Genomic DNA, 15,026 nt, shown 5'->3' on the forward strand with positions numbered 1-15,026 from the left:
GGCTAAGAACAACGTGAACAAAGATAAATTTTAAGTCAATAAAGTTCCTCTGACATTCCATTACACATTGAGATTTATTTACACATAAGATAGTTTCTATAGGTACTGAGTATATTTATTTCCCATATAATTTTGCAGAGGAGTGAAGAAGACCTACAATTTCAGATTAGTTAATTGCGAGATAACAGACAATGATAATGTTCTTATTTAAGGGGACAGCAATGTAATATTTGAAAGATTCTATAGATGGCACTATTGGAGAACACTTGCCAGTGGTGAAAATAAATAGGGTTTTCATCACAATATTTCTATGAATTTTAAATTATTCAGCAGTTTTCTTTAGCAGGAATAGTTTGTGCCACATACATTCATGAAATCTATTATGATAATTTTTCTTGACTTCAAGGCATGATAACAGAATGCCAATGAAACAAGTTAATAAATAGACTTCTTCCACTGTATATTAGGCTATGAATTCCATAGGTACTAATATTGCCTGTCAATGTACAACTCTTGAAGAACTGAAAGAAAATATAAAGAGTTTTCATTGTTCCATCCTTGGTTTAATGAGTTTCTTGTCAAGCAATATAGCCATTTCTGTGATGAACAAAGGGTGAGCAACTTCCTTGGGCTGTGTTTACTCAGCTCAAGTCAATTTCCTACCTATTATTTTCATGTCAAATTCCATTATTCTGATATAAAAGTACAGCAAATTTTTGAAAATACCTGATAAACTGACAGAAAAAAAAACTTTACTTTTGAAATAATTTTTACTATAAGTATTTTTTACTTTCTACACAGTATTGAATGTTACTTGACATATTTTGACTACTATTGTAAGATAAATTAATTCACAGTAAGATTTATCTCAATTTGTACATGATAAAACACCTTATATATGCAGGCATGTTTATATAGGTCATGTTGGGTTTACCTGACAATGCAGTTAGACTTGCACAGTCTGTTTCATAGTTACCATTTGGACACTTTTATTTCTATGCTTAACCACAAGGACAATTTGTTACTGAGTCACAGTGACAATTGTCACTATTGTCTTTTAGTCATTTAAGCAATACCAATCCCATCAAGCTTTGTTTCCAGTGATATTTTTTGAAAACTTGTGGCAACACGAGAAAATGTTTAAGTGGTAGCCACAGCATTCCTGTTGCATAAGGATAAAATGTGTTGTCTAAATTTTACCTGAAAAGCAATCTAAGCTTTCAGGTTTATCATTAACAGACCAGTAAACCTAATATTCATGGTACGCACGAGGGAGCATGCATTTGCAATATTTATTTGTATAATTTAAAATATCAAGTAGAATAAAATTAGTTACCTACTAAAATACATCATATATAAACCCAAATGGAAGTCATGTATGATAAAATGAAGGAGATGATAATACCCTCCACACCAAGTCAGCCATGTCATCATGGGATGTGATGTCCCAATAAAAATTCAATCGTCTACTTACCACTCCCTCCAGTCACCCAACTGAGTAAGAACAAGACCCAACCAGCTAACAAACATTTAGCAGGATGACTCTGAAATTATTTAGACTTCCTCTATGAGCATGAATAATATGCTGGAAATGTGCTTGCCACCTTACTGTGTGAAGGTGTTCAGAGTTAGGTAGGTAGGTAGTTAATGGTGGGAACTGGTTTTAAAGCAAAGCACCTAGATTTAAGTGTCTAAATGTGAGCTCAATATGTAAGTTCCTATTATGAGTTTAAAGCTTTGAGAGTGTTTCTCATCCCATAGGGATGGGACTGGTGTCAGGTCTCAAAGACAGCTTTGCTGAGGAGTCCTAGAAGGAGTTTCCTCCTGCATTGCTTCAGGAGCAGCTTTAAATACCCCATGATCCTGTGCTGAATTACACTGTAGCAGAAGATCCACTTCATCTGGACCCTGACTCACAGACTGACTTGAAGGCTGGACCTGAACACTTGCCTTATCACTTGGAACTGATGTTTCATTTGCCCTAGCTCAGGTGTGGGGAGGCTTGATCAGGCTTTACCAAGCAAAAAATTGAGCCAGACATGGCTTTTGCTATGTCTTTTGTTATTAGTCCTCACTCCTTAGAGCAGTGACTCACATTTCCTTTCCCCTTCTTTTTGGAAGCTGGAACAGATTGCCCAGAGAGGCTGCAGGGTCTCTGTCACTGGAGATATTCAAGAACTGTCTGGACACAATTCTGGGCCATGGGCTCTGGGATGACCCTGCTTGAGCAGGGAGGTTGGACCAGGTGATCCACTGTGGCCCCTTCCAACCATGCTCTGATTCTGTGTAGCATCATCAGATACTAGTATTCAGCTTAGAAAACAGAGCCATTAATCAGATACAGAAGTATTTGTGTAAATGCCTGTGGTAGTTACAACGCGTCCCATGGTGCTAAGCGTTCTAGTGAGTAATGCAGTAGTTACACAGCAAAGTTCCTCCCAATTTAGCTTATAGGGTCAGCAAAGGCATCCATTTGCCTCATTTGTTTTGGCAAAGAGTTTCTCAGGAGTAAGCATATGTAACACAGATGTTGTCTTGTGCAAGTTTAGCTGCATTTCTTATTTTCTTATCTTAGGTGAAAAACAAAGTTTGCTGTCAAGAAAACAGCATTAGAATACCTCAGCCTCTAATGTGTTAGTTTAGTATACACCTGCCATAAAAGAAAATTGAAAAGCTTAAATTGTCATATTTTTTACCTTAAAAGTTTGTCTGTCTATAGAAGCAATTTTGCAAAAATGAGATTTCGTACTGCTCACCTCTGTGCACTGTGATAGTAAATGCATTCTGTTTTGGGATAAGGGTGCACGGATGGGTTCCACATATCTGTCAAAACAGATTTTTTCCATGCATATAATCAGTACTTGCAGGATCTACAGGCCATTCACAAGAAAATTTTAAGTCATTCTAGTACTTCCTATAGTTACTCCCGCTGCATTGTGACAAAATATGTTACTTTCTTACACTTGTAAAATATATTTATTGGGAATAAGCATACTTTTTAAAGATAATGAAAATAAAATATTTGCATCTTAGAAGTTCCAGAATGAAGTATATTAAATAAAGTATTGTATTTGATATCTATAAATCAGGATACTGCCTCCTTACTAAAGAATTCTGACATCTGTTGCTGAAACCGTGGGTCTTATTTTTTAATACTCTATCTGAAATATGAAACCATAAACTTAATTCTTTCTCTGAGTGATACTATAAAATTACCTTTTATCCTTGTTCTTTTTCTCTGCTTCAAGGCTTTTTGTCATAGCAATCTTCCTTTCATATCCCTCCCAATTACAAGCAATGTAGCATTTCAATCCTGCTGATTTTGGTCTCACACTAGTCATTGTCCATGCTTCCTCCATAAGCAGCAAAGAATTAACTACATTGATAAAGTGAAACTGCATCTGCCATAGAGACTTTCAGATACCTCATTACACACTTTGCCTAAGGTGACCTTTTAAGCAGCAGCACATTTTCATGTAAGATTGACAACTGTGGCACAGTTCCTCCACATGTAAGTCTCACTGCAAAATCTCCTAAGAGGAGACTGACTTACAAATGATGCATGAAGAAAAAAATGTCTATGTACAAAATGGATTACTATTACTGACTTTTTTTAAATATGAAGACATCAGTATAGGGATTTTAACTCCTAATGGAGAGCCTTGCCTTACCTACAGAAAAAAAATCCATGTGGAATAATAAGTATTACTCTGTCTTTTGTACCTGACAGTGTTTATAAGTGTTAGTGATGTAAAGTACAGCAACAAATCTGTTTAGCAAGCTTTATTCCTATTTATCATCCAGGGTAATTGTTATTCTAAATGCTTCTATTTTTGTGAACTCTTAAGTATAGATGCCAGGAACTTCATGCTTTAGACATTATGTAATATATTACTACAGACACCACCTAGCCTTGATAGCATGCATAGCAGCTATTGTACTACTGAGGATGGGAATGATTTGAGAATATATACATAGATTGAACAACAGCCCATCAAAAGCCTTATTCTGATCATTCAAGCATTTAATAAATCCTTTATAATTGATATTCCAGTGATTAAAACTTACTTTTAGACTTACTGAGATTTTGTGCCATCAAATCCACGTACCTTCATCATAAATATAATTTGAAATCTACCAGGAGAATTAATAAAAAGGTCAACTGTACAGTTACTGCCCATTCAAGAGGTATCCTCAGGTCAGGTTATGCTGATAACAGGTGAGAGATCTGGATCCTCTCTAGTCATGCCTCTGCCTGCTGGACACTGTCCACGTGGGACACCTTGAACCCTATTCTGAGGGAGGTGATGTGACAGACAAATCACACGAGCTGGCAGCATGCTGGCTTTATTCCAGTCTGATATCTGAGGCCCATCTGTGATACACAGTGCAAGGTGCAGAAGGGGGGTGAGTGGGTTCACCAAAAGATGCCCTGCAGAAAACCTGCGTGTGGAAAGGTAGCAAAAGGTATCTCAGAATGCACTTCAAGGACATCCTGAAGGTATATTTGACTGAGAGGAAGTTAATATAAAGCAATGAAATTGGGAGCACCAAAATGAGGAAAGATGTTGGTCTCTTAGAAGGGAAACAGCACAGCTTCAGCTGGGAAATGCAGAAGTGAGAAGGGAACACTGGCAACTCAGGCATTAATACTGCTGTTGAACTAAATAGTAAAAACAGTTTATGACACACAGGTCTAAATACACCCTGCACATCTATATAGCTTGATTTATTCCAGCAAACCCAAAAATACAATAAACTAACAACAACATGATCATGAATTAGCTAATAACTAACATGATTAGAGAGATTATTTACAAGACCATGCAGTTACAGGACAAGGGGGAATGGCTTCAAGCTGAAACAGAATAGGCTGAAATTAGGTATTAGGAAAAAAATCTTTGAGACTGGTGAGGCACTGGAACAGCGTACCCAGAGAAGTTGTGGATGCCCCATCCCTGAAAGTGCCCAAGACCAGGTTGGATGGAGCCCTGAGAAAGCTGAGCTAGTGGAAGATGTCCCTGGCCATAGCAGGGGATTTGGACCTAGATGATCTTTAAGGTCTCTTCTAAGACAACCCATTCTGTGATTTTTGATTGTATGATAACTCAAATATACAATGTTGTTACAGTAGGAAAAACTTGAAATTGTTTCAAGTCACATAAACATTATAGAAAAGTATAATAATTTATCAGATGGCTGAAGGCAGTTGAACCAGCCTGATTGTGTAGTGGTATATGAACAATCAGCACTGAGGGAAGAGGTAAGACAGAATGAGTAAGTTGTGTATAGCTCAAAAGTGTACATGTATCCTAACTGTAATTGTGTGGGTATTCTTTTTCACTATAAGATAGGATTATTTGAATTATCAAACAGCTCAGTATGATTATCCTAAAAACAAATTTCAGCAACAATTAATGAACACTTCCCACTTAAAAGGTGCATTCTTATGACACACAAAACAGCTCATTACAAATCCTCCACTAGAATTTTCATCAGTATGGTGAGAAAATAAATGTTTATTTTGACTCCTGCAACAGTATTTTGCATTGCAATTTTTAAACAATGAAATTTACACTTATACTTATTTGAAAATGAACGCTAACAAGATCACATTTATTTTGCATTAGAACTGCAGCCTTGATTATTGAGGAAAATTAGGCATCAGAAGACAATGGCATTGATTTGCTATTATCTAAGTTTTATTTTGTATCTAGGTTATTTTTATTGTGTGAAAAGGGAAGGATGGGGAGTATTATGTACAGCATTTAAATACTATACAAAATAACTGGTTCCATAATAATGCAGTATTAAAATGTCTTTCAAAATATCTTTCAGATGACATTTCCTCTTGTATTTTTCAGATATTTTCATTAGCGATGCATCCTTCAGAAATAATGAATCATCATGGATGTCATTTGCACCCTTTTATATCCGGCATAAGACCCATATTAAACTGCAGTTCCAGCCTCTCTCTCCAGATGGTATCCTGTTCTACACTGCACAGCATTTGGGTACTCAGTCAGGTAAGGGGATTCCAGCTTGCTGCTATCATACGCCAGGTACTTTTGTGGAAAAGAAAGGGAGTACATCGGGGTGATTCAGGCATTCAGTCTCCATAACTCATTGCTCATGGTGGCTGGATTTTATCACAGAAAAAAATCCCCTAAAGAATCTTAGGGGATTGGAAGGGACCCTAAACATCATCTAGTCCCAAGTCCCCTGCCATGGGCAAGGACACTTTCCACTAGACCAGGCTGCTCAAGGCCTTGTCCAGCCTGGCCTTGAACCCTGCCAGGCATGAGGCATTCACAAACCCCTGGGCAACCTGTTCCAGTGTCTAATCACCCTCACAGTAAAATATGTCTTGCTAATACCTAAAATTTCCTCTATTTTCAAATTTTCATTACTCATTGTGCTGTAGCTCCCAACAAAGTCCCTCTCTGGCTTCCTTGATTCCCTCCAGATATGGGAAGGTTGCTGTGATGTCCCCACAAAGCCTTCTCTTCTCCAGGCTGAACAGCCCCAGCTTTCTTAGCCTGTCTTTGTATGGGAGTTTCTCCAGTCCTCTTATCAATATTATGAATTTCCTCTGGACTACCTCAAGTAATTCCATGTCCTTCTTACACTGGGGACATCAGAACTGTATTGTACAGTTGATTTGAACTGTGAATAATCAAGTTCAAAAGAAAAATAACCATCAAAACCAAAGTTTTAGATAGTGAAAAAGCCACCAAGTACTTAATGAACTTATTTAACGGTTCAGGAAAACACTTCTCCCTCAAAGTGACCACAGCCAGCTTTTTAGAAGCTACACTAAGATTCTCACTTTGGGGAGTGTTTTAGGACCAAAACCAAAGCCATATAAAAACTGATCAAACAAGTGAAAGTGAACAGAGTGAAATGAATGAGGCTTCTCAGAAGTGTAGCTTTTTATTATATAATGTTGAAAAGTGTGCTAGTGCAGCATGTAAAACATGCAAGTTCTGCATTTCCCGGATATGTAGAGTGACAAATAAATCAAAATATTTATAGAAGTATTTTTAATTTTACTAAGTTAACATTCCTAAAACTTCATGTCAAGGAAATATACTTTGATAGTGTAAATACATTCTAAAATGTAGTCTTTAAGGTGCACATTTTTTGTAATTACTGTATTAAAATACTCATTTGCATTTAAATGTTGATTGCAGTTTTTTACAGAGAAGCATTATGTGCCGTCCATAACATCACCTTAGAACAAATTTTTCTCTTCCTTTCTTCTTGTCCTCAAGTTTTGAAACATTCAGGAAAAGCTAATCACCCGTTTTTTTTATTTTTGCCTTCATATAATCCTGTCAAATCCAGGCCAGTATTAGACTGATGAAAGACCTAGAAGTATCCTTAGCTGCCAGCAGATGTGATAGAGATTTCTGTTGAAGATTAGTATAGAAAGCACTTCAAATAAAGCTTAGTCTTCTAGACAGTTATGTAAGAGGTCATAAATTAATTGATGAAATCACAGGATTTTATTTCTGAAATTCCTTTTTAATAGGAAATAATTATAATTTTTTCCCTCACTAGGCAATGCTGTTTTTTTTAAAGAAATGAGCTGACTATGCAGATAATTTAGCAATGATACTGAGTAGCACAGTTATGCATCAGCTTGGTTTGTTACCCACATAAACACTAAGCTGGGACTTTTCCTTCAGGGACACGTAGCATCCAAATAATCCTCCCATCATTAAAAATAAAATTACATCTTTAGTAGGTGAAGCAAAAAACACGAGACTTCGGTTAAAATATTTTCTTCCAGCTTTGCTCTTCCCAAAGAACATGAAAGAACTTTCTACAAAGGACAAGTCTCCTTACTTTGAAGTTGATCTGCTGGTTTCTAGCTTCTATTCCTCTAGAAATATCACTACTCCAGTACACATGTTAAACACCTCAAAAACTGGCATAAAATGGAAAACATCCTGTGAATCTGTTAGCCAGATTTCCTATAATTGCCAGTCATCCATTTTGTTGCTTTGTCAACTATTTCTGAATGTGCATCATGACTCTATGGTACTATGGATTTCTGCAGGCCCTAGGAAAAAATTTCCTATGTCTGACAAAATTTATGTGGTTGGCAATATTAATAATAAGTTGGGGATAAAACCCAACCCAACAAGTGAGTTGACTTCAGAAACCTGGAGACAGAATGACAAGGGATCTTTCTTCCTCTCTTTGACTACTTGCTCTGTGCACTGCATCTGGGCAAGGTGTCTGCATGTGGAGCATGCAGAACTCATGTGGAGTCCAGCACACTGTCTGTAGAAGGCCAGCTCACTTCTCATTTTCTCAAGGGCACTGTATTCTATTTTTACCAATGAAAGCATGAGACTACTAATGATTAAACAGCCTTTAATTCAGACAGGGCTTGCTGGATGCCCACCAAGTGCTTGAAAAGGCTGTGTAGGATAGTCCATTTACAGAGCAACCACTCTATATACATGGAGGCCTTGGCATTCTGGGTTAAAGGCAGTTTAAAACAAGCTCTGCTTTTTTGTTGAGTCACAGCATTACTGAAGCTTTACTTTTGTTAGCAAAAGTGGAATATGCCATAGACTGCCTGCATTATTCCAGAGTTCAGGCCAGGGTGATGGAAAGGTTCACTCCCCAGAGATGAGAACGAACAGTCATGCTACATGACTAAGAATGAAGTCAGGTCAATAAACAGAATGGGATGACTCATGCTAAATTTAACACTCAACATTTGCAACAGCAGTTCTCTGTCTCTATTTAACCAGATTATGTCACCTACCCAGTCTGAAAAACCTAAAAAATTTAACTCCTGTTATTTAAGGCATTTCAATTTATAAATCTATAACATGAATATAAGAAAATGCCAGTACAAGTGTGTGATGTGTGAATGATTTTCTAAAACATTGCTTATGATGAAAACTGATGGAACTGGATTAAAAACTTTTGGAAATATTCAGAACTTTTAAATACCTAAAAGGCAGGAATATTGTTTTCCTAATCAGAAAGAAATTGATCATCCACTTACTTTTAAAACAAGAATTTGAGTGATTAAGTATTTTTCTCTTTGCAGCCATATTTCCTTAGCTGACAGGGACATAATTTCTTCTTTGTTACTAATTTTGGAATAATTTGTATGGACTAAATCAGCAGTGTAGGAAGCAGAACTAGCAGCCAGCTGTGTGACAGAACAGACATCCCCACTGTTTGAAATCTGTTGCATATGAAGTGTTTGTTATAGTTACCCATTTGACACTGGCAAGCAAACAAAAAACATTTAGCAATTGAGGCTGCTCAAGTAAGGTGGCTCCTTCCAGCTGCCAAAATGTGGCAGGGTGACAGTGATGACTAAAGGAAGCACAGTACATTTCTTCACAAAGAAGAAACACATTTTGGAAAGGTGTAGCTGAATAGTCTAATCTACAAATGGGTTAAGTGCCCATACATTGTAGATGCATGGTCACTGTCTGCAAGGTTGCTCTGGATCCCAGCTATGCCCTTCCTGCTATGGGATGGTGCTCCAAACTGAAGCTGGACTCTACCTATTGACACACGGATTTTTTTACATCGTTTGAGAAATATACAGGCTTGACTTGACATCAGTTTTCAGTCTTGCATGAGCTGTGACATGGAACTCCACACATGGAGCAGAATAAATTGTAATAATCCGTGGAAGCATATCCATGGGTAGATTGTTTATGTACATGTTAGGGACACTGGCTATGGTCACCCCTACGTAAAAGATCAAGTTACAACAGCTGAAACAAGCTCCTTTACCTTGTCAGCCAGATGGTACCTAACATGCATACACTCAGACAAGGGCAAAGATAAGGTTAACAAACTTAAAAGAAGACAGTTTCAACCATATTGACATATTACCAGCTAGCAATTAACAGCAGAAGCTGCAGAGGGTGGGAAAAAGGCTCATCTCTTCTCTGTTATTAGTTCCCTCATTTTACCCCATTATAGCCCTTTCTTTTCTTCCCTGTTTGCTCCCCTTGGCCTTGGGCTTTACTCTGGCTACTAGAAATGCTCAGAAGACATGTGAAGGACAACTGCTGGTCAGTTAGATTTCCTCTCAGGTGGACACCTCCTAGACAAGAAAAGTTCTGCTGCTGGAAGAATATGTAAGGGATGACAGTGTAAGAGATTGTGGTTCAGGTCCATGGAAAATCATACAGGAGAATAGGATGAGAGGAAAACTCTGAAGAACAGAATGATGAAAAAAAAAGAATGAAAGGAATGAGAATTCAGCTCAGTAAGGCAGGAAGGAGCAGTGAGCAGATACCTCTTGCAGATGTCATGGTTACAAGATGCATCATGCCAATACGAGGCAGGAATACTGCTCGACACACAGGCACTTCATTATGGTGGATTAAAAAGGTCAGTTTGGAATGAGGATGAGCACATAGCAGAACATAGAGTAAGAGGTTTTATTAACTGTGAGTGATTGCCATGAATGTTACTGCTTATGAGGACAAAAGGCTCAAATGTTCACTCTGTCACCAAGATGGTGCCAGTGATCAATAACAACTTTGAAAAAAATGGTGGAAGGAGAGTGGAGGAAATGCTACTCAATACTGCAGTGATAGAAACTGGCACTCTGGGCTTGCGCTAGCAGACAGAGGGTGAGGTAAAACCAATAGAAGGCACAGACTGCAAACATACATCCAGAGGGGCTGTCTCAAGCCTCCAAAACAAGTCAAGGAACCAAGGCTGTAGATGTTCAGTAATCAGGAAACCACAGTGTAGGGCTCCTGGGACATTGAAGCTGCAAGAAGCTGCTGAAGCACTGAGCTCATCAAAGCCTCTGTCCTCAGCTTGGCATAGAGGCTTCTGCTCAGTAACACAGGATGAGACAAAAGACAAGCAATGCTTGTCTAGATCTTCAGTAGTTCCAGGACTAATCAGTGAGTTTTGAGCACACAGGGAGCCTTCAGAGACATTTGCATCTGTGTATCACTGAGACTATGGTAACAGCAGCAAAAAAGTGAACATCACTGACTACAAGATTCCATCCACTACTACAAAAGTCACTTAAAGGTATGTTCTAGAAGTTCCTTTGGCCATGCAAAGTATTGGAAATCCTTCTTAATTTTCAGTGGAGAGTAGGAAAAACCCCAGGTATGCTTTTAACAGGTTAAAAAAAGGCCTTGCCTTACACACACACCAGAGCACAAGGACAGACTTAAGTCACTGTGGGGAAGAGACCTGAAAACAGAAATGTTAAAATACCATGCAGGATGCTGTCCCAGCTCATATGTGTCAGCCTGACACACACTGTGTTCAGCCCTCTTAGGACATACATCTGTATTAGGCATATTTGGTAGTGCAGGCAGTAAATCTTTACCCTACACAAATTCAGATGTGCAAATTGAATATTATCACATTTTTTACTCTGGTGATGCTTCTGAACTGAACAGGACATCTACAAAGAGACTGCAATTTTCCTAGAATGCATTTCCAACTGTATCATTTTGACAAATTATGATGCAAAAAAGTTTCCTATGGTAACACGCTCACTGCTTGAGCATGATCCTCTCTTAGAATGGGGGTGTACAGACACATCTGTATGTCCAGATAAAGACTAAACATGAACACTGTCACAATTTGGAAGCATTTAAAATATGACTCTGAGACTGTAACCAATCTGTTGAAGAGACTTACATATATATTTATAGTAGTAGCAAGCTGAAAAAATTTGTGAAACAATCAGAATTCATCATAAGAAGTCATAGAAGATACTATTACAAATAATCTAGATCTCACAGTAGCAGTTGGATGTACTTTTTAGGAGACTTTTCATGATCTCCCAGTTTTAGGAACTGACTACTCAAGACATAGGGCTGACTAACCTTCTGGGAATTCTGACATCCAGTATGGGAGCAGGTGAGACTTGTACACATGAGAAAAACATGAAAATAAAATTACTAAATAAAACTCACCCCTGCTTTGGACTTCTGGCTTCTAATATAAAATAGAGACAATCCACTCTGAGGCCAGAGCAACTTTGACCATCAGTCACTTGGTGAAAACCCCAAACTAGGACCTGCAGGTAGAAGTGCTGTTTTATCTCCAGAACAGGTCCTTCCTTAAGGCAATGCCTGCTACAAAATTCCCTTCCCTTGACAATAAAACAATCTTTTACCATTTGGTCTATTAAAAAAAAAAAAAAAATCACTGTCTTACTGAAACAGGGAAGATTACAGGGGCAGGAAGGTGCATCAGAACAGAACTGAATGTTGTTGTTCAATGCCCTGGGTCTTGACATGCTGCAGTTTAAAAGCCCAGCTAAGCAACACCAGCCTACTTCAAAAAAAGATTCAACCCTACTGACACAGGTTGCTTTACAGTTCCTTGCATCCAACAGGCTGGCCAAAGACTTGCGTGCAGAACAAAAGAACAACTGTAGATGCCTCTCTCAGGAGCCTCTCTGCTTTTTTTATGACACCAGTGATGGAGATTAATAGCCCATATTAAATGAGATGCTAATCTAAAAAGCCAGAAGTAAGGTTGTGTGTCCTGTGCATAGATTGTATTTTCAAAAAAGTGGGGACCAGCTATACAGTCTAGCGCTGGAAAAACTAAGGTTGCAGTCTCCTTCATGATTAACAAAAGTAAACCCCCTCAGAAAGGTCTCTGGCCACAGGCTAAATGAGATAGGTCTGAGCAACGATCAAACTGAAATAGTAAAAACCACTCTGCTTCATGGTCTCCTATACAGACTGTTGAGAAGAGAAAATCAGTGGCAAGAATGCCATTTGTTTAAACTGGTGATACAATTCCTATGATGACATTGGCCTGTGCAGGCTCCAGCTGTGCAATCTGGCTCTGAGAGACAGGGCAGATGGAGATCCCTTGGTTGAAAATATTACTGGTTGCTAAATTGAAAAGCATCAAAGACAAGCCCATAATTTCCCTTCACTTTAAGAGGAAGTTTCTTGGATAGTGAACACACAGCACTTTACATGACAATCCTAAAATGTTTTCAGCCAGTTGTCTCTAGTAGTACCTATGATATGATAAACTTAATGGAGAAATACTGACTGCACCCTAGGATCAACTTTCAGATCCTAAAATTTATCTCAACACTCTGTTCTTGCCAACAACTAAAATGGCAAGTCATCTGTGACAAGAGAGAGCTTAACCAGAGGAGTAAGAAAGGCCTTAGGGAGAGGTGAAATTTGAAGTGTAATTTTTTTGTTCAAGAGTAGCAGAAGTTACTCCAGTTTGAAGTGAACCTTCAAATTTGTGCCAGAACAGAGTATTGAGCGATAACCTCTTTACACTGTAGACAGCAGATTCAGTAACACAGATTTGTTCTTGCAATAAGACTAAATAAGATTCCAAAACATGTAACTGTCAAATGTGCAAGCCACCAAAATCCTCCCCTGCAGGCCAGGAAGTCTTGGAGAACTGCCAGTTTCTCCAGGTCTTGATTACGGGTCAGATGCAACAGCAACCCTGGTAATATGTTTTCCTCCTTCCTAGACAGCAAAATGTGAGTACTTGTGTCCTTACTCAAATCTGCATGTCCAGGAAGGAGAAGGGATCAAAGAGGTAGTTCAGACACTTTTCCACATGCTATTTTCTTACCCTAAGATTGAGGGCCTGATAAAAAACATAGACAAGCAGGTTATGCATACTGCTGAAACAAAGCAAGATCAATGTATTGAAACTATGTGCTGAAAAATCAAGCACATTTAAAGCCACATCACTAAGCAGGAGAAATCACAAGTGAAGGAAATTATATTAACTTTCTGGGAAAAAAGGGAACAAGGAAGGTCCTGAAAAAGAACACTAAATACAGGGAAGTAAACCAGATCATCACAACTGGAACTAGCAAGCTAAAAAGGGAGCACCAGAGTTGAAAGAACTTTTTTCTTGTTCTTCCTATGGGTATCTGGAGCAGGGAAGGTGAGGCATGATGTGCTCTACAGCCACTAAGATATCTGAAACATCTCCAGCCTGCCTAAATGGCAACCTGAACATCTCTTGAATAGGGAGGTGTAATTTTGGCAATTTTCACAAGCCTCTAGTAAATTAAGCCATTCAATTTCACTACAGGCAATGTAATCCAAGGATTAGAAATACTCAAAAATTGAACACACATGAAAGCAAACTTCATCATTCTACTGATAGGTCCACCCTTAGGAATGTTGAATCTTTAAGGAAACTGGACTGGTAACTATTATGAAAGCTTGCATTCAAATTTAACAAACATATTTACCAGTTTAATTGATAACAAGCTGATACCTATTATTTCCAAAAGTAAGCTGTAAGTTCTATTGCACAGGCAAACCTCAAAAAATTTGAGAACATAACTTTTATTTGCAAACTTTTCTGCCGTCTTCTTCTGCTTCCCTGTCACCTTCCCCTATTAGGCTCTACTGCTGCACTTACAAACTGCTCCAGCTCCCATTTCCTAACCTTTCCCAGTTTTCCTTCTTAATACTTGAAACTACAGTATGAAGTGGTATTCTCTCTCCTTTTACACTGCCTGTAAGGCCAGAAATACTGATAGCACAAGAAGAGAGAACTCCCTTCTCATACTTCCTGTCATGAAGGCCTCTAGAAGAGCAATGCAATAAAAAGCTTATGTGTTTCTACAGCTGTCAGATTATTAAACCCAAACATCCCTGTTGTGAAAAGGAGCCTTCAGAGAAAGCAGAGTATGTCTGGTGCAGACAAAACTGTTAATTAAACTGACAAATCCATCAAGCCTTTATTCAACATACTGAAGTTGAGAGTATTTCTGCCTTTGTAACTTTGCCAAAACTTTTTTCTTTTCCATGGGAACACTGATTCACAGTTCCTGGATGTCAAAGTGATCCTGTTGGCTCCTACCTCAATTATCTACACAAAATTATCTGCACAAAAGTAGAGCATTTCAGAAGGTTGGGCTTTTTACTTTGAGGCAAAGATGCGCTCAGTTTCCAATAATGAAATAAAAAAAAAAAAAAAAAAAAAGGCTAAGAGCAGCTCATCAGGGAACATTTCCCTTTGTGTGACTTAGATATAAC

General features: G+C 38.2%; 1 protein-coding gene across 1 annotated transcript in view; it reads left to right on the forward strand.

Moving 5' to 3' along the window:
* Positions 1-15,026, forward strand: part of LOC110468097 (protein eyes shut homolog) — a 597,595-nt gene that overhangs the window by 581,196 nt on the left and 1,373 nt on the right. The window contains exon 37 of the mRNA XM_077782364.1: positions 5,865-6,026. Coding sequence (XP_077638490.1) covers positions 5,865-6,026 — 162 coding nt within the window. The remainder of the gene's footprint in view (positions 1-5,864; positions 6,027-15,026) is intronic.

This window comes from Lonchura striata, chromosome 3 (genome assembly GCF_046129695.1).
Source record: "Lonchura striata isolate bLonStr1 chromosome 3, bLonStr1.mat, whole genome shotgun sequence".
NCBI lineage: Eukaryota > Metazoa > Chordata > Aves > Passeriformes > Estrildidae > Lonchura > Lonchura striata.